This window comes from Oryzias melastigma, linkage group LG13 (genome assembly GCF_002922805.2).
Source record: "Oryzias melastigma strain HK-1 linkage group LG13, ASM292280v2, whole genome shotgun sequence".
NCBI lineage: Eukaryota > Metazoa > Chordata > Actinopteri > Beloniformes > Adrianichthyidae > Oryzias > Oryzias melastigma.
This window is the reverse complement of record NC_050524.1, coordinates 4,287,728-4,311,723: the sequence shown is the minus strand read 5'-3', so window position 1 is coordinate 4,311,723 and position 23,996 is coordinate 4,287,728. Positions and strand designations below refer to the sequence as shown.

General features: G+C 41.2%; 1 protein-coding gene across 2 annotated transcripts in view; it reads left to right on the top strand.

Annotated features, from left to right (window-relative positions):
• LOC112149718 (spectrin beta chain, non-erythrocytic 4) overlaps positions 1-23,996 on the top strand; it is an 89,918-nt gene that overhangs the window by 61,993 nt on the left and 3,929 nt on the right. For both annotated transcript variants that reach the window (XM_024277605.2, XM_024277604.2), the window contains exons 26-40: positions 5,266-5,529; positions 7,706-7,930; positions 8,511-8,600; positions 8,794-9,072; positions 9,144-9,274; positions 11,468-11,672; positions 11,747-11,992; positions 12,066-12,200; positions 13,742-13,986; positions 16,730-16,868; positions 17,007-17,091; positions 18,004-18,200; positions 18,274-19,301; positions 19,374-19,434; positions 19,562-19,815. In XM_024277605.2, coding sequence (XP_024133373.1) covers positions 5,266-5,529; positions 7,706-7,930; positions 8,511-8,600; positions 8,794-9,072; positions 9,144-9,274; positions 11,468-11,672; positions 11,747-11,992; positions 12,066-12,200; positions 13,742-13,986; positions 16,730-16,868; positions 17,007-17,091; positions 18,004-18,200; positions 18,274-19,301; positions 19,374-19,434; positions 19,562-19,815 — 3,584 coding nt within the window. The remainder of the gene's footprint in view (positions 1-5,265; positions 5,530-7,705; positions 7,931-8,510; positions 8,601-8,793; positions 9,073-9,143; positions 9,275-11,467; positions 11,673-11,746; positions 11,993-12,065; positions 12,201-13,741; positions 13,987-16,729; positions 16,869-17,006; positions 17,092-18,003; positions 18,201-18,273; positions 19,302-19,373; positions 19,435-19,561; positions 19,816-23,996) is intronic.

Sequence of the window (23,996 nt, the reverse complement as noted above, 5' to 3'; positions counted from 1 at the left end):
CAGCTGAGCGGAGACATCTGTGTGCTCAGAACTGACTAAAACATCATTAGATATAAGTTTATTACAAAGAGCTGGTTCAGGATTCACCAATGCACATCTGATTACATTTAAAATAATGGAATCAAACACGGAAGTTAAATTCTGATGCATTTTTATTTGCATAATTCTTTTTTTAAGTACAGGAACCAGCTTTGTTGATTGGTTTGATACTTTTTAACGCGAGTGTTTTATTTTCTTTTAATAACAACTAGTAGAATTAGTTTTCATTTTAATAATAACATATTTTTTAGTTAGTTTTTACAGCTATTGATGCTTTGGCAGTCCTGGAAATTCAGTTCTTTATGTTGAATCTTTGACAAATGAATAAGAATTATGTTCGCTATGGGACGTGCTATAATAGAAAATCTGCAACAATGAAACAACTTTTATGTTTGTAATGAACACAATTCTCCTTGTGTGAGTTTATTTGCAACAGGATCTGCAGGAAAGATGGAAGAATAAGAAGTTTAAACCATAGAAGAAGAAACACTAAAGAGAAATGAAATCGCACAAACATTTAGCAGAAATGTTGTCTTCACACTTTGAGGCTTCTGCTTTAAACCTCAACAAAAGGATTCAAACGTTTGGATCTTAAAATAACAAATAAAGAGCGAGGACACCTGGTGGTCAAGTAGAGTCATTGCATTCTCTCCAAAACAACAAAAGCATTTAGAGTTTTATTTCATGTCAGCATTAAAGGTTCAGAAAAGACACAAACGTCCATTTAAAAGGCTGATGTTTTTCAATAATTCTAATTATTTTTTTTTTATATTTTATTTATCTTTTAAATTTTATTTTCAAAGATTTTAATTGAAACATTACACACTTGGAAGCATGTCGGACCAGGTTCTTAACAAAGTTATTTGTTTAGAAGTAAACTAGGTGTAAAATACGATAAACTCACAGTATACACTCTGAATAGTTCTTCAGAATTAAAAGTATTTTTCGTTAGTCGACATAAATAGCGATGTGTGTACATGTCAGCTACTCGGCTCAGCTCCAAAAGCCACGCCCCCTCAGAGGACATTTTGGAAACAGAGGCATTTAGGTTGTGGGATTTTGGTTAAAATCTTGATAATCATAATTAAAACACTAGCGGGAATGTTTTTTAAGGTGGATTTTAACAGTGACGTTCTCATACAATAACAGTGAGAAATCCAAACTTCATTTCTTTTCTGTTTAGTTGAAAGCTGAAAGACGTGAAAACATTTTTAGCAGCATCACACACATAAACGCTGTGTCTGCACAGAAGGTCTTCGATAGCTGAACTTTAACCTTTTTAAGCTTTTTGTTTTGAAATGTGTCTAACTTAAAAACAATGAACAAAAATAGTAATCTTAACTTACTGATTTCACAAAATGAGTCTTAAAATCATCCCTTTATTTTAGAATAATTTACACGTTTCTATCTGCAGGACACTCTGATGACAACAGAACTTTCTGATCTCAGAAGTCCAGTTTCTGCAGCAGCAGTTTGTGTTTGTAGATATCCAGACGCTGACAGTGATGCTGTTTTTTATTGAGCAAAAGTTTTTAACCTATTGTAAATATTACAGTTCTTTACAATTTAGCAGAAAAATACTTTTTTTTATTAAAACAGGCGCAATAATCCTTGAATAAAAAGTAATAAAACAGCTTTTAGCTGCTGTTGTGTGGACCAACCAGCAGATGTCTTGGACGTGGAGTAAATATTGACACAGAAGCTGCTGTGGTCTGAGCGTGGCAGACCCACTGACCAGCAGAGCTGTCAGCAGCAGATGTCAGCGGAGAAAGCCAGCAGACAGCAGGAGGACAGCCCATCTGTGACTGTTAGCATCAAGCTTCTGTCACGCATCTCCCGTTCATCCTCACTCTCTGTGTTTGGGATTTGGTCCAGTTTGTTTTCTAATCCAGCATATTTGGAACCTCGTGGTCGATAGCAGATCATGTTAGGAAACAGTCTGAATTTACTCCTTGGTACACCAGGCCGTTCAGATTTAAAGAGAAAGTAGGGCATGGATTTTCCTTTCTGCTGAGGGAGTTGTATTTTCCTGAGCAGAAGAAGATCTCGGTCCTCTTTGAAGCCCGTTTGAGGAGGGAGAGCTGGTGGGTGAATCTACCTCAGCCCACACAAGCCTCCCACTCCCAGAGTGAAAGCTGACATAACCCACTTAAGTGGAAATGACAGAGCGGTGTTGCATCGAGGGCTCCTGTTTCTGACGCGCTTCCTGCTCTCTGCTCGGGAAGGATTCTGCAGACGAGAGCGGCTCTGAACACGAGCATTCGTCTCCACGCCCGACGTGCAGCTGGTCTGCAGCAGCGTCAGGACAGGCTGACGGGCGGTGCAGCTGCAGGTTTAAAGAAAACCCTAGTCAGGCTGGAGGTTGTCCTCCGTGGATCGTCGGTCTCCAATCCTTTATCATCCTGGTGAAAAGTCCTGGAACAGTCAGAGAAGACCACCTGCCAGGCACCAAATGGTGGAACATTTTGTCTTTTAGGAGGTCTTATTTTCCTCAAAAAGATGCAATATTTTAGTTTAGCTTCTGTCAGGCACAATTCATGTCATTTTTTTTTTTACTTTAAATAGTTTTCTCCTTTCTGATTCAGTTTCGTCTCACTTTGACCTTCTCCTCCTGCTGTACCCTCCTGATCCTTCTCCATCTATCTGCTCCAGATAAACAGCAGCTCCAGAACTTCCCGTTTGAAGCATCTTTAAACTAAAGTGCAGTGAAGTCATTAAGTCAACGCTCGATATTTACACGTGTCAATCCGTCCACATTCATCACAACTTTAAAAAACAGAATAGAAAACAAACTTATAGTCTGATTACAAAACCCTTTTCAGCTGTGTGGTTAGATTTATTTTCTTTGTGAACTTTACTGTAAACAACGTTTATATATGTGTGTATCATTTATTTTTTCTTTATCCTTATTTTTTCACAATTCTTTGTACATATACTTTACTTTCACATTTCTTTTGTATTAGAATGGTGATTGTTCCAATTTCATTGCCCATGTGGATCGTGACAATAAAAGCTTATCTTATCTCAAACTTAATCTAATTTTCTAGATCAAAATTGTGTCCAAACAAGAGTGTTTTCCTTTTAAAGAAATCTTTCTCTCTACAGCAACATTATTGATGCTGTTCCAACAACTTTCAGATTTGTTTTTTTCTCCACATCTGCTTGTTTTTGGAAAGATCGGAGAGGTTTAATGTTTTTTGATCACGCAATTAAAAAAAGTTGTACAACTCCTTAAAGACCCACTTAAATTAAAGTTACCTTCTTTGTGTTTTAACATCTTCTTGTGGAATTTTTTCATAGTAGACGATCTATATAAAAGAATTTATGATTAAAATTGCATTTCTGAGTATTTGTTAATTCAGATTGTGTTGGATTAGAAAACCAGATGCTAGAAAAAGCTCAGATTAATGACGCGGTTACTTAAATGGGCGTGTCAGAGTCTCTCTTCTCCATTCTGCTGCATCCACTTGTACACGACTAGATCCATGTGGGTCTTCATTTCTCTCATCCGAGCTGGCATCTGACTCAGAACTGTACTACTGGATTGATCGATTATTGGTTGTTCTTTTTGCGTTGCTAATGTTAGTTTGAGGCTAAAAGCTCACAAACAGAGCTCCTAGCGACGGCGAGGGGGCGGGTTGCTCCGAGTCAACAGTCCCGCCGACAATCCAGAATTTTATTTATTTTTCTAAAAAAATATGTCTTAAATAACGACACAAACTTCTGGATTTTAGCTTAAAACTGCATAATCATAATTAAGAAACGACTGGGAATGATTTTACAATAGATTGAAATATAAATGGAGTGGGACTTTAACTAGAGCAGAAATGGATATGTGGAACTTTAATTGATTTAAATATTTGTGTTGAAAGCATATAATAATACTTAGTATAAATATTTGTGGTGGGAGGGTTCAAGAGTAAACTTTTGTAGTTAAGAAAACTACAAATCTCCACAGGAAATGCCGATTACTGCTGTACCTCCAATGACCACTGGAGGGTGGTTCTAGAAGGGGAAGATCTTATATGGACTGCAATGTAGAAATGTAAAATACCATAGTGATTTTTATTTTTGATTTGATCAGAGCAGAATTTATATTTGATTTATGAGTTTTTTTGTTTGAACCAAGCTTAACTCACGACTTTACTCTGTCGCCCCCTACTGGCCATTTTCAGAACAGCGGTGTGGGCAGATTAAAGTCCCGTCAGTACGGCCGCTGTTGTCCCATTGGTGACGGCGGTGTCAGTCCAGTTTAAAACTGTCTGTAGTGGAGACAAAAATGAAATAGAAGTCCGCCAATTTCACTCAACGTGTGGAATTATCTGCGTGCTAGCAACTTCAACCACACAAAATAAAAATGTTAAACAAATGTTCTCAATGAGACAATAAACGAAGAATTCCACTGATCTATTAAATTAACTTGAATTTAAATATTTTACTGAAACTTCATTACGCAAAATATATGCTGTAAATATGTTTAGATTCATAATGTTTAAGCCCAGAACATCAGCGGTTTAAGTTTGTTTTCTGAGAAAATGTTTGTCGTGTTTATCAGAAACTGGATTTTACACCAACATACCCTCCACAATAAAAGCATTCATCTGAACCTTTTATTGTTTGATAAGCTGAGCATCTTCGTTCGACCAACATCTCCCCTTTTAACGTTAAACTTTAGTATATTAAAAATAAATAACTGTTCTTGTATTGCTTTTTGTTCTTTTTGTTTACCAGAGCGAGTTTCCCTGTAGTAGTTGATTCTGAAAGCATTTCACTGTGAAAGAGACAAAAATGAAATGACAGGAAGGGAGCAGGTGACTACAGAGAAGGGCGGTTGGTGCGTGTCCAATTTCAGCAGGGAGGAGATGCAAAAGGGGGCAGAAACATAAAAAAGGAGAACAGAGAGACTGAGAGGGGGAAGGGCAACGTGAGGTGAATTATGAGACACGGTTTAACACCGTCTGGGCGTCTGTAGGACAACATCCACCAGATATTTACTAAGGAAAGAAAAATGAGGAAGAATCATGTTGATTAATACATTTACTTTAGTGATTTTGATTTAAGGTTTACAGATGCAGATTAAGGTCGCGCCCCCAACCGCATTTGGATTTCTGTATTAAAAACATTTTAAAAAAATAATGCTTGACTTTATTCATTTCTCATTTACATAAAGAGTGTCTATAAATATACACTAGAAGTCTCATCCCAGGTTCTTTCCTCTGTTTCCAGGAGGGTCAGAAGCTGATCCAGGAGAAGCCGGAGCTCAGCCCCGTGGTCCGGAGGAAGCTGGAGGAGATCCGGGAGTGCTGGCAGGACCTGGAGAGCACCACTCAGGCCAAAGCTCGCCAGCTCTTTGAAGCCAACAGGGCAGACCTGCTGGTACAGAGCTACGAGAGCCTCCACCAGAGACTGGGACAGCTAGAAGGTCAGCTGGCCTACGTGGACCAGGGTCAGGACCTCACCACAGTCAACAAGCAGCTCAAGAAACTGCAGGTACAGGACATGGTCCCCCCTCCAGTGAAGAAACACTTCCTAATCTGATTAAAATGTGATCTTTTGGAGTGAATGCAGGGATCACTTCGTCTGTATGAGGCTGTTTCTCCCATTCCTAACAAACATGAGTAACATTTTCAATACTTTGGAAAAGTTTATTCCATTTAATGTATGCATTTCTTTCACTCCCAAACCACCTTTGTTGGCCTCGTTGTCATAGAAACCAAAAAAATAAATGTACATACAGTCAAGAATCTCATCAAAACCATAAAAGAGTTCAATGAAGTCCTCTGTCTGTCATAGAGGGTGAAATGTGACTCCATAGGGAAGTTCCATCTGTTAAACAACAAAACCTACCCACAATTCCCTCTTTCTGGAGCTCAGGAAAGATCCATCCATTTTCTAAACCTGTTTATCCCTCATGGGGTCATGAGGTTGCTGGAGCCTAACCACTGCTGGATAAAGGCAGGTCACCAGTCTATCTCAGGGCCAAAATTGCACACACTTAGGCACGATTCCTCAGTTCTCACCTATAACGTTTTTTTGGATGGTGGGAGTAAGCCGAGTCCTCAGAGAAACTCAAACTTGCACGAGGACAACTTCAAACTCCACTCAGAAAAGTCCCAGCTGGGACGTGAACGGGGCTTGAACCGAGTGCTAACCACTGCACCACCGTGCAGCTCATCTTAGGAAATACACCAAAGATTTTTACATTACACTTTTTCTCCCGTGGCAACTTTACAAACTTCACCCAGACACGAACACAAGCAGCTCTTCAAAACCATTCGTAACTTTCACCCACATTAAGACTGGCTGTGAAGAGAAACTAGAGATTGTATTTTAAAGACTTATTGAGATTATAGTTCTATAGATGTTCTTGTGGCCTGATGATGGAGGACATTTATTAAGAAAATTAAGTTCAAAATCGCATTTCTGAATATGTATTTTTTCAGATCGTTGTAAATCAGGAGCAGATGAAAAAAATGATATTTGAAAATGAACTTAATTGTAGCATAGAGAATACTTCTTAATCTTCCATCTGATCTGGCATTTGGATCAAAACTGGATAACTCCTGTACTGCTCTCCAGTTAGAATGTCTTTTTAAACTTCTCTGTGTCACTTTATAGAAAGAAATTTAAATAAAAAGAGAAAAAGCCTGTTAAAATTAAAAAGATAAAATGTTGAATTATTTTGTCGAAAAATAAGGTAATTATTTTAGGCAGTAAAGATCTGTCACAGATGTTCAACAGCCTTTATTTAGGGATACTTTTAGCTGTTTTTCTTTAGTTTATCTTAACTGTTTTCCAGGTAAATCACTATCTAATATTAAGTCATTTGTTACATTTTAATTAAAAATGTTTTGGGCAGTTTTTTAAAAATGTCTGTGGCTCTTTACAACCTAAAAACAGTATTTATTTAAAAATGTACCCTATATATATTTTTTTTTACTCTGTTACGAATGTCTTTTTATGTTCTAAATGTAACTAGTGATCTCCTGCATTTAAAGCAAAGCTGCTGAAATCTTCATATTTTCTTAATAACAAGCAACAGTCTGCAGCAAAAGCCGCTTGTTAAAATTTGCAGCTCAAATTGTATTTTTCTTTTATGTCTTTTGAAATTTGGACTCATACTTTATACTTTGTGGTGTCTGAGTATGAATCTGGACGTATATCATAATGCCGCTGTAGAAGCTGGAACGTCCCTAAAGTTCTGGAATTTGACCTGGAAAAAGTGTTTTTGTTTGATGAAACTTCCCCTCCTCTCCTCACTGATGTTCAAGAGGACTTCACACTTTCATTTCTTCATCATTTCACCAAACATCTCACTCTCCTCTCCCACAGCATGCCGCTTTCAGCTTCCTTTCTCAGGCTGCCATTATCTCTGCTTTGCACCTTCATCCTTAACTCCACTACCCAGCATCCATCCTGCCAAAGGGGTACAGTAACCTTCACTTCCTGTGACAACAGCCGCTCTGCTGCTCTCTCAACTTCCGCCTTCTTGTGCAAAAACTTCAATTACTGAACTTTTAGGAAAGAATAAAACAGACAGGATCTTTTCCTCATCATCCGTGGGGTTTCTGTGTTCCTGTAGTGTTTTAGTTCCCGTTTGCTTCTTCATTGTTTTTTAACCCTCTCCCTCTAACTTTCCCTCCTCTCTTCTGTCTTTGCTCCTCAGACTCTGGAAGGTCAAATGGAGGAGTGGTATAAGGAGGTGGGCCAGCTGCAGGTGCAGGCGGCCTCCATCCCGCAGCAGACGCCGGTCAAAGAGACGGTTGCCGAGCGACAGACGGCCGTCGAGACCAGGATGTTGCGTTTGATCGAACCTCTGAAGGAGAGACGACGAATTCTTCTGGCATCAAAGGAGGTTCATCAAGTCGGACGAGACTTGGAGGACGAGATTGTGAGTAAAAGATTTTTTCACTTTAACATCTTTTGATGAAATCCTTTAAATGATTTTCTCTTTATTCGTTTAACTCCGGAGCTGAATCTGTTGAAACCCAAACAACACACGCTCTTTGACATTCTGTAAATCTTCGACAGTTTAAGGGACCAAATTGAATCAGCTGATTCTGACACGGAGAAAAGCTGCTAAAGCTGCAGTTCTAAAGGGTTCATTCTGTTTCTTGTATTTCTGTGCTAAAAAAACAAAAACAAGTTTTTGTTTATTGAACTCATTTTGATTTTAATCCCATAAGTTTAGTTAAGTCAAAACTTTGTCATAACCAAAATTAAAAAATTTACAATGATCTATGTGAGCAAATGAGGCGTGAAAATCAGAACAGCTGTTTTGTTATGTTTTAACGTAAATTTATTCTTTATTTTGTTCACCTAAGCATCATTTTTTATTGGGTGGGGTCCTCAAATATTTATTTACCTGGACTTTTGAACAAATACGTTCCTCTTACAAGCATTTAAGACGAATAAAGCCACGCGTTACAGACGTTAAGATGCAAACGTGTGTCCTGCTCCGATCATTACAGCTGTGGGTGCAGGAGCGCCTCCCATTGGCCACGTCTCATGAGCACGGCTCCACCCTGCAGGCCGTCCAGCAGCTCATGAAGAAGAACCAGGTGAGAAACAGCAGCTTCTGGGTGGAAACTCATGGAAATAATGTAGAATTTCCACATTTTATTGTCTTATTCTGGTTTATGCTGCTAATCTTGTTTTTTTCACTCTAAAATAAAACTCTCAGCTGACATAAAACTTGTTCGGAGTTGTTTGTCCTTCACCTCCGAGTGACTGTGAACTCCCTCCTCCCTGCAGTCGCTCCAGAGGGAGCTGCAGAGCCACCGGAGCAGGATGGAGGAGGTCCTGGAGCGGGCGGGGATCATCGCCTCCATCCGCAGCCCCGAGGCCGACTGCATCCGGGCCGGCCACGACCAGCTGGCCCAGCTGTGGGCGCTGCTCTGGACCGAGACGGAGCGGAGGCAGCTGCTGCTTGACACCATGTACCAAGTGCAGCAGTATTACCTGGACACGGCGGAGGTGGAGGCCTGGCTGAGCGAGCAGGAGCTGCACATGATGAACGAGGAGAAGGGAAAGGTCGGCTTTTTATAGGAGTTTGATGCTCAGCTCCCTGAAATGACGTGTAACTGACAGAGCGCCCTCTTCAGGACGAACCCAGCACCCTGCAGCTGCTGAAGAAACATCTGGTCCTGGAGCAGACCATCGAGGACTACGCAGAGACCATCGGCCTGCTGTCGCAGCAGTGCCGCCAGCTGCTGGAGATGGGACACCCCGACAGGTATGGAAGCACAGCGCCTCTCCACCGCGCCTTTATGTTTATTTGTTTTATTAAAAATTTGAATAAGCAATGGTGGGATTAGTCCATTGAAATGACACATCTCATCTTCAAGTTCTTCCTGTTGGATTTATTAACGAAAAATGAGAAAGTAGAGTGAAGAACAATGAAAAATAAAAGAAATGAACAAAGAAAATACAAATTGTGATCAATTTAACCAACACACACACACAAAACAGCTCTAGCTTTTACCTCATCCCAGTACATTTTCAGTCAAAACACAGAGCATTACTAATGTTTGAATATTCTAAGAAGGTAAAGAAAAAAACATTGGAATCATTTAGGGTCATGGAAATTAAAACAAATAGGTTGTAAATGTGTTGAAAAAACTCTCCTAACATGTCAGAGACGTTAAAGAGCGATCGGGAGTGGAAAGGTTTTGAGAGCATGAACAATAAAAGCAGTTTTTCTGAATGTCTATAAAAGAGACATGAAAATAAGTTTGATCAATATAACAGAGGCTGTTCTGTGAGCTGAGTGAGACTAAATATTGGTTAGGTTTGGAGGAAAGTAGAGAGGAATGCATTTAAAAAGGATTAATAATGAGATTGTGTTTATACATAATGCAGTCGTGTGTCATGTAGAGGCAACGAAGAATAAAGCAGCATAAAATATTGTAAATGATGAATGTAGATAGGCTGAAGTGGTGATAAAGTAGATGATGTCTGCATTATCAAGTGTAGTATAAGTTGGTATAGCTTAAGTTATACCCACACACACAGCAGCTGTCAGTACACGGAGGACTTCATTTGTTTATGTTAACACATTAAAAGTGACACCCCTAGTTACTAGTAGCGTGAGATGCAGAAGATTGAATGTGTGGTTTGTAGAACCATCCAGATCGTGCTGTGGGTGGGACAGAGCGCAGCAGCACCTGAGCCAAAATAACCTGCTCAAAATCCACCTGTAGAGCTGCAGGTTCAAATCCCACCTGGAACCTTTCTGTGTGGATGTTATGCCCCGTTCATGTATGGGTTTTCTCCTTGCTCTCCAGCTTCCTACTACAGTCTATGACAAGCTTCATGGGTAAATTGATTACACCGTGATTACCCGTGACCCTGTAAGGCAGGAGTGTCGAACTCAATCGCACAAGGGGCCAAAATCCAAAACACACCTTAGGTCACGGGACGAACAGGATAAACATTTATAGAACACAGTAAAACTATTTTTTTAAGCTTTAAAACCGTAACTTTTTAACATTATTATGAACTAGATATATAGCATTAGCTGCCATAATGCTAGTGGGAATGCTGTAAGCTGAATTTAGCCGCTGAAGATGCTAGTGCTGATAGCTGAAAACTCTGAAGCTGAAATCACTGAAGCTAAGAGCTTGCTGAAATATTAGCTAAACGGAAAATTAGCCTAAAAAACTGTCTAATTTAGCCAACACAGCTAGCATAAAGAAAAAAACATTAGCTTAACTCCAAAATAGCCTAATAAGCAAAAAAAGCCAAAGTTAGCCAAAATAGCTTACTTCCAGCTGAAATATTAGCTAAACTTAAACATAACCTAAAAAAATAAAAAGAGCCTACATTAGCCAAAACAGCTAGCATGTAGCTGAAATATTAGCTAAACTCCAAAATTGCCTAAAAATCTTAGTAAATGACAAAAAAGTCAAAAAATTTAGCAGAAATGTATTTTTTTTACTTTAAAAATGTAACATTTTAACATAATTACGAATAATAAAAAGGAATATTATTCCAGAATAAATCAACTTAAACCTTAAATAACTTTTAATATTTTACTCTATATAATTTTTTTTTTCTAAATTATGCAAGTTAGAAATTATATATATATATATATATATATATATATATATATATATATATATATATTATAGAAATTATAAGATAACATCAGGCCATTAATAACAATTAAATGAAAGGATCTGGAGGGCCAGGTATGATCGGCCCGAGGGCCGGATCCGGCCCCTGGGCCTTGACTGAATAAAAATCAATACTAATACTGATATACATTAGTCAAAATCATAAGTACTGGAACCGATAATCGGTGGACCCCTATTTTGAAGTTTTACATCCTCTCATCAATCATTTCCTGCTTTAACGCGCTGATGAAGCTCTCGTCTTCAGTCCGGATTCCTCTTCTTGTTCTTGACTCGGATGTTTCTCCCCACAGCGAACAGATCAGCAAGCGTCAGTCGCAGATCGACCGTCTGTACGTGTCTCTGAAGGACCTGGTGGAGGAGAGGAAGAGCCGTCTGGAGCAGCAGTACTGGCTCTACCAGCTCAACAGGGAGGTGGACGAGCTGGAGCAGTGGATCGCTCAGAGAGAAGTGGTCGCCAGCTCGCCTGAACTGGGTCAAGACTTTGAGCATGTGACCGTAAGTCAGAGGCAGATGCTGCTTCAAGCACAGATGAAAGCTTATTTTTTACATCCACTTCCTTTCATCCGCAGGTCCTGCAGGAGAAGTTCACAGAGTTTGCATCAGAAACAGGAAGTGTGGGGCAGGAACGAGTCACAGCCATCAACCAGATGGTGGACGAGCTCATAGACTACGGACACTCGGAGGCGGCAACCATCGCCGAGTGGAAAGACGGAGTGAACGAGTCGTGGGCCGACCTGCTGGAGCTCATGGAGACTCGTGCGCAGATGCTGGCGGCCTCGCACCAGCTGCACAAGTTCTTCTCCGACTGCAGAGAGGTCAGCCGAGCAAAGCTGGGAGAGAAACGTGTGCGAGTGACTGAACATAACGCCGACTGATGCTCCTCTTCAGGTTCTGGCTCAGATTCAGGACAAACACCAGAGGCTGCCGGAGGTTCGAGCTCGGCAGGGCAGCACCTCAAACACCAACACCCTGCAGAGACTCCTGCACAGCTTTGAGCAGGACATTCAGCTGCTGGTCACACAGGTACAGCAACCACCTGTATTCCCAAATGTCTGAGTCCGTCAGCCTGCTCGCTTCCACTCAGTCCCAGCGTTTGATTGTAAACTGAATCTATGACATCACAGACACTTAAAGATTAAAACATTTGTCATTTTTTGAGGACAGTTTCTGCATTTGTGCATTAGAAATTCACCTCTGAGTTGGTCAGAGTAACCCCATCCCCCATTTCCCATCATCCATTTATCTATTTGCACTCCTGCTAGCTTACAGCCCCTACAACTCTAAGCTAACATTAGCAGTGCAACAAAAATGGGGAGCAATATTTAGAGCTTTCCAGCACAGATGAGTAAAAACAAAGTACTTGGATCTATTTGTCTATAAGTGGATGCGTCAGAATTAAGCTACAGTCACTTAAACCAAAATACCACAGCGGTGCGACCTACATGCCAGTTTTTCAGTAAATTCGGCAGGTGGCTGCGCGGTGGCTGTACTGAGACATTTGTAATCAGCAGTAGCATTTTTACACCTCCGAGGTTTTAACAAACAGTTCAAATTAAAGTGGCCGCCCCGGAACATTAGGAAATCACAGGTGGAAGTTTGGTGTATTTTCTGAGTTTTTCCAATCATTCCAATACTACTTAAACGCCACATTTCTGTAAGTTTGTGTTTTTCTTCCTTTGACCCATCAGTGCAATTGACTCTAAAATGAGAACAAATCCCAAAGTTTTCAAATAAAAACTCCAAAATGTTCTTTTAAAAATATATACAGTTATTTTTAGTCATGATTAAAGAACATTTTTGTCCCCATTCCATGTTATTTGTTTCTCTTAAGAGGTGGAATTACTAAAACATGGCACAGATTTGCCCCTTGCCGACCCCTCTGTCAAAACCTTTTGTGGCCCGAGAGTCAAAAGGTTTTCCCACCCCTGGTATAGAGGAAGGCTCTGAAAGGACAGACTGAACAAGATCAAGTGGAAAACTGTCTCCTGCTGCTGTAAATACAGCTCCTTATTTTACTGCCTAATGGACCCATTTACCCATCATGCATCATTCTGTCTGTGAGCAGTCTCTTTTAAACGGCTTCCAAACACGTTTTGATTAAATGCTGCAGTACTCTAAAAAAGGTTCCAGTACTCCAGTTCTTCTAGTTCTGAACATGTTGGTCATTTAGGCAATTTTACTAAGTACTGAAAAATCGCTTTTTTCTAAATAAAACTTAACAAATTATGTTGAAAATACATTTAATGAAAGGTACAGAGGTGGTTATTCTGGCTAGATGAGAGCTGAGATGGATTTGAAGCAATGATTTCAACTGTTTTTTACTTTTACTTGACTCAAAAGTTGTATATTAAAGTTATTAAACTACTAAGAAGTCAGTGGTTTCTACATGAACCTGGTGTGGTCCTGCAGTGACAGTTCAGCCCCTGAACACCACAGCTGCTGTGTGTGTTTCTGCGCCATGAGAATAACAGCAGCTGCGTTCGCTGCGTCATTTGGAAAACATACGTTTTGTCCTCTGTCTCTTTCTGCTGAGCTCGTCTCCTAAAACCTGCCCCCCCCCTCAGGTGCGTCAGCTGCAGGAGAGCGCGGCCCAGCTGAGGACGGTGTACGCGGGCGAGAAGGCCGAAGCCATCGCCTGCTGCGAGCACGAGGTGATGCAGAGCTGGAAGGAGCTGCTGACGTCCTGCGAGGAGTGCCGCCTGCAGATCACCACCGAGACCGACAAGCTGCGCTTCTTCAGCATGGTCCGGGACCAGATCATGTGGATGGACTCCATCATCTGCCAGATAGGAACAGGAGAAAAACCGCGGTGAGCTGACAGATCTTACCTCTTCTTCTTTCAGCCGAAGGAGGATTAGAAATAAGAAACATTTCATTTTTAATCCTAAAATGGAAACGTGAAGGTTATATTTCACCAAATGTTCTGGTGAAGGAGGTTGATCTTTCCCTGTGCTGCAACAAGACTCACATTAGACCTAAACTCAAAAACCTTTGTGGGAATGTACAACAATCCACTGGAATTCATATAAATCTGACAGGAAATGAGTTCAAATTCTCCTGTTTTTTACAAACACAACTATCAGGTTTATTTGGCTCCATCTGATTCTGATTTATTTGATTTTGATTATCTGCTGTTACTGAGTAAACAACACATTTAAAATATGAACAGATTAAAAAAAATGATCCAGGTTTTTCTTTATTTTTTATCTTAATAAGCGTCTTTTATCATTAAATACAGAGCTCTTCTCTGAAGTAGCTTCAACAATTATAACAAAAGTAGTGCAACTATTAACTTGTCAAAAGGGTTAACCATTAACTAACCAGCAGAAGTAAGAAAATATGCTGAAAAATGAAAAGACTCATAAGTGAAAATCATAAGTGAAATCACAAATGTCTGAAAAAGCTCAGAATCAGAGGGCTTATAGGGTTTAAATTAGAGCTGTCAGGCGATTAAAATTTTTAATCGCGATGAATCGCATTATCCAGAGTTAGCTCGCAATTAATCGCAAATTTACATGTGGCCGTTTTTTAAGGAAAAAAATGTGTGGTTCGTGGACTTTAGTAGTTCTACATTAATTATGAAAACAAGAATGACAAAATTAATAGTTTTCATCAGAAATACTTTATTTTGTAACATTGTATTGAGATAAACTTTCTTAACAATAAAAGGCTGTAACATAAAATGCCTAACAAAAGCCCAAGTGCAAGTGAAGGGCATTTTAAATTCAAAACTTCAATCAACGTTCAGTAAAATAAAATAAAAAACATCAAAAATAACATTTCCATAACACTTTCATGTTCATTTTTTATCAGGACCAAATCTTTTCCTCCTCTGCTGAACTACAGTAATAAATGAAATAGAGATTTATCATTTCCAATGAACTTTTGTTTTTTAAAACATTAAAGGCTGAGAAAAGCGGGATACTCTGTGGATAGTTTGACAGTCTGTTACCGCCGCCGCGTTCTCTGGCTGCAGCTCGATGCAGCCACGTGTCCAGCGGAGCTCACGATGAATATGCCGGCAGACAGACCTCTATGCTGGGGCTGGATCACGCTTAAACCTCCAGAACATTTAAAACGTCCCCCGGTGAGCTTGCTGTCCGGAACGTCCGCAGCTCTCGGGACGCGAGCCCGTACCACCGGACGTGGTACTGGACGCGAACCGGAGCCGAGTTAGAGTGCAGGAGCTCTCCAGGTCCTAGCGCCGGCCGGTTTTAGCTCGCAGCTCGGTGTTTGGAGACCCGCCTGTGTTCTAGTGAGAGCAGCCGGTGAGTTGGAGGGCGGGACGCCCGCTGCGCGCGGTATGGAAAGGCACGTATGAGAAAGTCCGCGATTAATGCGTCAAAAAAATTGTCGGCGTCAAGCACACGTCAGATTAATGCGTTTTTAACGCGACAAATCTGACAGCCCTAGTTTAAATGTATGTTAAAAGAGAAGTTTAGGAAAGCTTCACGTTTTCCTGGTTAGTAAAATTTGACATAATTAAAAAGTGACTAAATCCAAAAGTAAAAGCTGACATTTTAAATTCATTATCCAAAGTGCTTAAAACTTAGACAAAAAAAATACAGAAAGGCGAATCTAACTTTTATAAAAAAAAAAAAAAAAACACATGAATTAAAGGTTTCTGTGGAAAATCTGCTTTAATTAAATAGGGTAAATATCTATCGCCCTATTGGTGGATGGCAGCTGTAAATTTAAAAAAATTAGAAAAGTTGCATTACAAGAGATAATGCTGGTATGAATGCTTTTTGCTGAAAATGGAGACACAATTTGCTTTAATTGCAGTTGGGATTTGCTGAAAATGCAAAAACTATTTGTAAAATGATAAATTTACTCAAAGATTGGACCTGTTGTTAAAGAACTATGAAAGAGCGCTCAAGTTTACCTAAATTTCTGAAAAGAATTGTAGTAAACATTTTAATGTGTTGCTTAAATATGAGCTGATCTCTAAATTCCCCCCAAAATAACCATAGCAGATGCCAAATTAGCCAAAAAAATAGCTTGTTTCTTAAATACTAGCTAAACACCAAAATAGCCTAAATTCCTCAGAAAACTAAATTAGCCAAAAATGTTAGCCTGTTGCCAAAATAAAATCTAAACTCTAAATTAGCCTTTATAAAAGCCCAGTAAATAGCAAATTAGCCAAAAACGTTAGCATGTTGCTAGAATATTAGGAAAACTCAGATTTGTTTTAAATGCTCACTATAAATGATGAAAACATAGCATATAAACAAATGTAAATGCTTGTTCTTAATCTACTTAACATTTTAAATTTGAAGACTTTCTCATTTATGTCCTATCGGGCAATTTAGGTCAATATCAAAAACTATAATGTTTATAAATACCAAAATACAAGCAGTAATGTCCTGAACAAGCTGAAATATACAAAATTACAAATATTCACACAATAATAATAAAGTTCTTCATCCTGGTGTTTAAATGCTGACGGTTAAATAAGTGTGAACTTTCTGACCTGTTTTTATTTGACCCCAAATGTCCTGAAGAACAGTGTTAGCTCAGCAGAAGTCACTGGTCTTTGCTGTCTCCTGCAGCGACGTGTCCTCAGTAGAAGTCCTCATGAACTATCACCAGAGCCTGAAGAGTGAAGTGGAGGCTCGCAGCCAGAGCGTCCTGGAGTGTATCGAGATGGGAAAGATGCTGCTGGCTGCTCGGAACCCCGCCGCCGAGGAGGTCAGATGAAGCTGCAGCTGGCGGCGCCAACCGAGTTTAAAACCATGAAAGCTGTGCTTTCTGTGCAGCATGAAGTCCTGCGTTTACATTCCAAGCTGAGCTAGAAAACTGATAGAGGTCTGCTGCTTTCATTGTCAGATCAAGGAGAAGCTGGACAAGGTGATCGCGAAGCAGCGTGAGCTCACCGAGAAGTGGGACAGGCACTGGGAGTTCCTGAAGCAACGTGAGGAAACGGGAATTTAAAACATGTTCAAAAGCAATTGAAAAACTGTTTCTTATGCAGAGCCTTTTATGATGGGGACACAGTCACCAACAGTTACAAAAGTATTAGTGATGGACGATTACGGCATGGTAATGTTCAGATCATTTCTAGATGTTTCCTTCCACTATGCTCCTTAAATTCCCCACTAATCATCAAACAAAGACGTTCATGGATCCATTTGTCTGTAAATTGATGAATCAGAATGAGGCAGAGCAGGCTTTTTTTTCTTGTCTGCTCCTGATTTACAGCGATTTGAATAAAGAAATACTCAGAAATTTGATTTTAAGCCTAATTTTCTTCAAATTTTCCTTCAATGCCACCAGAAAAAGTTAAAAACACCATTTTCATGGGAGTGGATCTTTAATGAGAGACACCTCGGGGGTCCCGCAGGGTCTTAAAAAGTATTAAAAGCCTTGAATTTTAAAATTTGAGAATGAGGCAGTAAAAAGCATTTTAAAAAGTATTATATTGTGATATCTTGGTCTTAAAAATTGTGCCGTTAATACTTTTTCTGTGACTTTTCTCGTCTAAAGTTTTATTTTTTGAAATTACGATTATATGAGTGAAGTTTCAGTACAGCAAAATGTGAGAAATCAACTAATGAGGTATATAGTCGAGTAATTGTGATTTAATTACTGAAATTTGAACTTTGGTTCATTACATTGCTCCTTATTGTCCTGAAATTCAAGGATTTTGTTTTTTCTTCGTCCAAAGGGCTGGGAAATCAATCTTAATTCTTCTTATGTAACATCTTAAAAAGATCTTAAAAAGTCTTAAATCTAACTTAAAGAAACGTGTAGGAACCCTGTTTATTGGTTGTGAACACAGAAATAGTCCAGAGAAATCTGAGGACTTTTGCTGCTGTCCCCTCAGTGTTGGAGGTTCACCAGTTCGCTCAGGAGGCGGTGGTGGCGGAGGCGTGGCTGACGGCGCACGAGCCGTTCATCAACAGCAAAGAGCTGGGCGAGAGCGTGGACGAGGTGGAGCAGCTCATCCGGCGCCACGAAGCCTTCCGCAAAGCTGCTGCCACCTGGGAGGAGCGCTTCAGCTCCCTGCGGCGCCTCACCACGGTAACCGGCTCCGCCCTGAACCCGCGGTGCCGACAGAACATGGAGCCGGTTCTAAAGGAAGCTGTGTTTGCAGGTGGAGAAGCTGAAGGCGGAGCAGGGAAAGCTGCCTGCCACCCCTCTGCTGGGCCGAAAAGTCTTCCTGGACCCCCAAGATGCTTTAGCCACTCCCTCCACCCTCCCTCGCCTCCCCGTCTCCCCCGTCATCAGACAGACCATCTATGAGCAGAACGAAGCCAGCTCTCCGCCCTCGCCTTCACCCGCCACTCCCACCCCCTCCCCTTCATCTGCGGCTCGCCGGTTGGGGTCGACCGTCGCCAACTACACCCCTGTGATGAACGGCTCCGGCTACCGCCACACCCTGGAGGTCCGGCATGGTGGCGTGGTGGGCGTGGCTGCAGGACTGGGTCAGCCAGCTGCCTCGTCCATCGCGTCTGTTGCCACGGCAGCCATGTTAGTGTCGGCCAATCAGGCGCGAGAATCTGCCGTCAGCATGAGAGACCAGGCCGCCAAGGTGATGAGTCACCTCCAGCCAGTTCAGGCAGGGCGGGACCTGGAGGCCAGGTCGTCCCCGTATCTACGGCAACCGAAGATCAAACATCTGGACGACGCCGTGACGCCGCTGCTGGTCGCCAGCCGGCTGGAGAGAGTGAGGGAGAGGGGGAGGGAGCGGGACAGCGTGACGGGGGAGGCGGGAGCAGACAGGGCGGAGGTGGCGGTGATGGCCGAGGTGGTGCTACAGGAGCGCGGCCGAGAACGCCTGCACAGCGAGCCCACCAGGGGGTCCCGGGGATCCAGGCCCGACCCCATGGGCCACGCCGAGCCGCAGGCCCAAACGCACTCGCACCACCACAGGATGGAGCGGCAGCTGTCCAGCGAGCAGCTGATCCAAGCCCGGCGGGACGAGCTCCCCCAGGAGGTTTGGAGGGAACACGCGGAGCGCCGCGACAGACGCACGCTGGAGAGGCAAACGTCCAGCGAGCAGGAGGGCCACGGGGGCCACGAGGGCCGGCGGAGGGAAAGAGACCGGCACCGACTGGACAGACAGGACTCCAGTGAGCACGACACCGGGAGGGAACAGTCTGACCGGCGCTCCGGAGGAGGGTGAGACCCGAACACAACACCGGACTCTGATCGTCCTCAGAACTTTTGACTTCATCCTCTGTTGGTCTGCAGAGAAAAGAGAAGCACCATGGCAGAGATCGTGGAGCAGCTGCAAGAAAGAGAAGCAGCTCAGGTGAGAACACAAATCCACAAACAGCTGACTGCTGCTATCAGCGACTGTAGACATTTAGATTTAGAACCTGTGAGGAGTTTTTAGATGAACCTTCCTGCTCTGAGCTGAATCACACACTGACCCTCAGGCTCGTGGTGAGGTCCCCCGTCTGCCCAATGGTCTCCCAGAGAAGTCTTCCCGTCCAGACCGGCCCCGAGCGCGGGACCGACCGAAGCCCAGACGAAGGCCACGACCCAAAGAGCCAGGAGAACCGCGGCGGTCCAGGTCCGCTCCGGCCCAGAGCAGCCCGGCGGTCCCGCAGCCTCCAACGCACACGGCACACCACGAGGGGTTCCTGTTCCGCAAGCTGGACATCGAGAGCCTGAAAAAGAGTACAAACAGGTGGGTGTTCTGGGTCACCCCGAGGCGCTGGAGGTTCTGGGTGGAGAGGGAGTTGAGGTGAAGAGAATATTGTGTATTTATGGATCTAGTACTGGCAAAAGGGGTGGGACTTGAGCATGCTAAGCTACAAGGCTAACATCTGACCTGGAGAAATGTGAACCCTGACCGACACAAAGTTAATACAAAAAATCTTTGATGCTCCAAGTATGACAGTGAAAGATTAAAAGAATGATAGCTTGTTTTATTAACCAATCATTTGAAATGATTGATTCCTAGAATTAATTCTTTTCATTATTGATAAACACTAAAAGTTAAATACAAAGGATTAAATCAATAGCTCCGCCTCTCAGACATAGTTGCTAGGGCAACCGTCTAAAGCTTTAATCAGTGTAGTTGCTAAAAAAATGTGCTTTATCATGACGATTGTTAAAAACGTTTCCTATATGAAGAGATTGAAGACTAAAATGTTAAAGATGGATTCTACTAATGGTGAGGGCGCCATCTAGAGTTTAATTTCAACATTTCAATGACGTCCACAAACCTGTTTGAACGAAATATTAGATCTGCAGGCTTTTATTTTGGTGAGCCTAATCTAGAAGTACAGGAGGATTGAAAACTTTTACTTTGGTGAGCTCACAAATATTATTTTAAAAATCATCTGATCAAACTGCATAGAAGGAAGGTTTCTCTCAAGCTGAACACAAATGTTACAATAATGTGATCTCACAAAGATGTAAAGACTGGTTGCCATGGAAAATGTAAATATTTATTTTAAGATAGAATCTCAACTATTGCAAATTGTTTGTATCAACTAAAGACTTAAAAAATATGAAATGGTTGCTATGGGCCAGCACTTCATGGAAGCTCCTTTTTTAACTCAATGTTTCAGATTATTATTATGCCACAGGGGGGGTTAAAATGTAATTATTCTGCAAACAAAGTTAGTTATCTATAGTAATAATGTAGTTCTAAAGGCCCCATCTCCCAAACCTGAAAATATTATATGTTGCAATTCCACAGAAGACCACTAGAGGCTGGTGGCAGATGGAAGTAATTCTCCATCCACTCTGATATTAAAAAGTCATACCAAAATAAATAAATAAATGTATTGACATCCTGGTGTCAACGGTGTAATATTACTGGTAGGTTGGGGGGTCTCAACAAAACTTTCACTTTACTTTTCTGTGCCCAGTTGGGTGTTTTCTCATGATAGATGAGGAGAAAAGTGTCAAATCTGGACTTTTTTTTTCACAGTTATCTGTCGATGTTTGAAACCAACATGATTTAGGGTTTTTTTAAGGGTGGAGGGGGGTCTACAATTCTGGAGTTTTGTCGTTTAGAGTTTAAAACAAAGGCAGAATTTTGAAACCTTTATACCTGAGAACATGTCAATGAAGAAAACCACCTGGTTCTGTTCTGGTTCTGTGAATGTCTTTGCTTTTTACTGTGATGAAGATGTGAGGACATCCGTTACACAAACAAACAGAATCTGCAGAAACCCCACAGCATGAGAAGACTTCATGCATGACGCTTTCGATGCTTCCTGATCTAACCCGGCTCTCAGAAGAGCTGGCAGCAGAAGGTCATGGAGCGGCTGCTCATGCACACACGCGCACGTTCACCTGCTTCCTCTAGAGAAACACCAGGAAAAGGTCTCCTCGCCGTCCCCCGGTGGGAGGACTGACCATGCACGGCTAAGAACCATCCAGGTCCAGCACTGGATGAGTTCCACATGCGCTGGGTGGATGAGTGTGTCACATGTACATGCTCTGTTATGTACATAACATAACGCTTAATCCTGAATGGCTTACACGTGTGAAGCTCCAAACTGCTTCTGGTGTGACTGTTTACGGAAGAATTGAATTCAAGAAGACACAGAGTAAGTTATCATTAATCTTCTTCGGGGGGGAGGGGGGTGCATGTGAATTCTGTCTGTAAAATCCAGATTCATGGTTTTGGTGATATCAGAGTTAAAGAAAATGATATATTCTGTTTAAACTCTTGTGGTTACTTTACTTTGAAGGTGTGTTTTAAATTTCATACTAAAGTGTTTTTTTTTTCCAGTTCTGACGGCAGAAAGCATGCACCGCCCTTCCTTTCCACGTTTATGTTGTTAGAAGACCGTAAATACCTTTGACTGAGGATAAAACCTGCTGTGCTGTTGTTTAAAGACCTTTCATTCAAACTATTTTGGCTTTCAAACAGACTTTAGAGTTTTTTAAAGAGAGAAATTGATTTAAGGACCCACTCCGATCATCCTTTGATCTATTTTCCCATTATATTTATAATTTTTTTGGCAAAACCAAAAAAACTAACATTTTCTAGATATAGTTTCTGCAGAATTCATCAGAGAATCTCCTCTGAGTTTTCCCATCAACCATCTGAAACGCTCTCTCACCCTCACAACCCGACATCACAGATGGAGCAAAAACGGCGAGCAATACTGGAGCTATCCATTCGTACATTTGATCCAGATTCCAGCTCAGATGAAGAAAACAGACGTTTAATGGATCTAATCGTCTACAGGAGGAGACATCAGAATGAGGCGGAGCCTGTGACCTGCCATTATGGCGTCCAGATCACAACTATTAGGGCGATACTGGGAATTTGAGTATCGATCTGATACCAAGTAATCAACCAATTTTGGGGGGCGAATTGAAATTGACAATTTTTGCAAAACCGGAATGGAATCACTTGTTTTTTAAATTAAATTTGCTTCTTAGTAGAAAGTGTCGGTCCATACAGTATTATGCAGCTCAAGATTTCCTCTTTGCTTCTTCTGTAGCTGCACTTTTGTGGCCTGTAGCCTGAATAAAACGCAGACGTCTCCTTTGAGGATGAGCGTGAGTTCTATGATAGAAACTAAAATGGATCGTGTCGCTTTTCAAACAGAAAGCTCCAGCTGCTTACCTGTTAGAACGGTTATTTTATTTAAGTACTGCTGAACAAGATTCTTACGTGGATGGAAAACCGTCACTGGACACGCGCGAGTGTCCGCCACACTGCTGTGACGTCACCAAATGTTCCCTTTTAGTGAATCAAACAAACTGTTCTCATCCATCGCTGTGTTTTAATGACTTATCGCAAGAGTTCATTCATATAACTATGATTGAATGACATCGGTGTCATTGTGAAACTGTTTTTGACATTTCTAGAATTTTGATAAAGTTTTGCGAAAAAGTGTAATTGAAACGCAGCTAATGTTCCCAGAGATTGGACATTTGACTGCACAAGCTAGTTTGGTTTTTGCTCGAATTGGGAAATTTTTCACCCAATATTGACAACACAGCAGAAAGTATCAGTCTCATCATGCCAGTATCAATTCTTCACCTTGGCTTTAATACTATCGATACTCAGACTGATACTCTCACCACTAACAACTAAATGTTTTTCCAAACTGCATTTTTTTCATCTTCCCCAGATTCAAAAGACTTTAACAAAGAAATACTCAAAAATGCAATTTTAAGCTTATTTTTCTTTATATCTGTCCTCCATCATCAGAAAAACGCCACGAGAACATCTTAAAAACTAGGGCCGGGAATCGATTAAAAAAAATTAACTAATTAATAGCAAACCTGGAGACAAATTAATCGTGAGTAATTTTTTTTTATTTACACTATTTGCCGACCACTTATTATCAACGAATAATCACAAATGAAATTTATATGACGTGACAGCGCGCTGGATCATCGATGAAATAATACACTTTTGTGAAAAAGCAATATAAACCAAAAAAATAACATGATTAAAGTTCTGAAAAAGGATTAAATAATTATTTATTTTGCAGATAACTATGGTATAAGTGGGAAAAGAACCTAATAAAGTGTTTTAATGGACGGTGTGAGTGACTTCACGCTTAGGGAAAGAGAAAGACTGCTGCCCCGAGAGATGTGATTAATTTACATTAATACAGATTAACGCGTTAATCTTGATTTTGCGTTAATGCGTCAACATGTACGACCCTATTAAAAAACACAACTTTCATCGGAGTGGGTCTTTAACTGCTGATGATTGTAGGTTTAAATGTGACAAACCTGCAGTGCCAGGACCATTTGGCAGCACTGCACATGTGCAGAAGCGCTCCAGCGTTTCCTGCTTGTGGTCACGTGACTGGAGTTTAAGCTGTTTCCATTTAACCAAACTCCTCGTGTCTCTTCTTGTCTCTTCTTCTACCCTCCTGG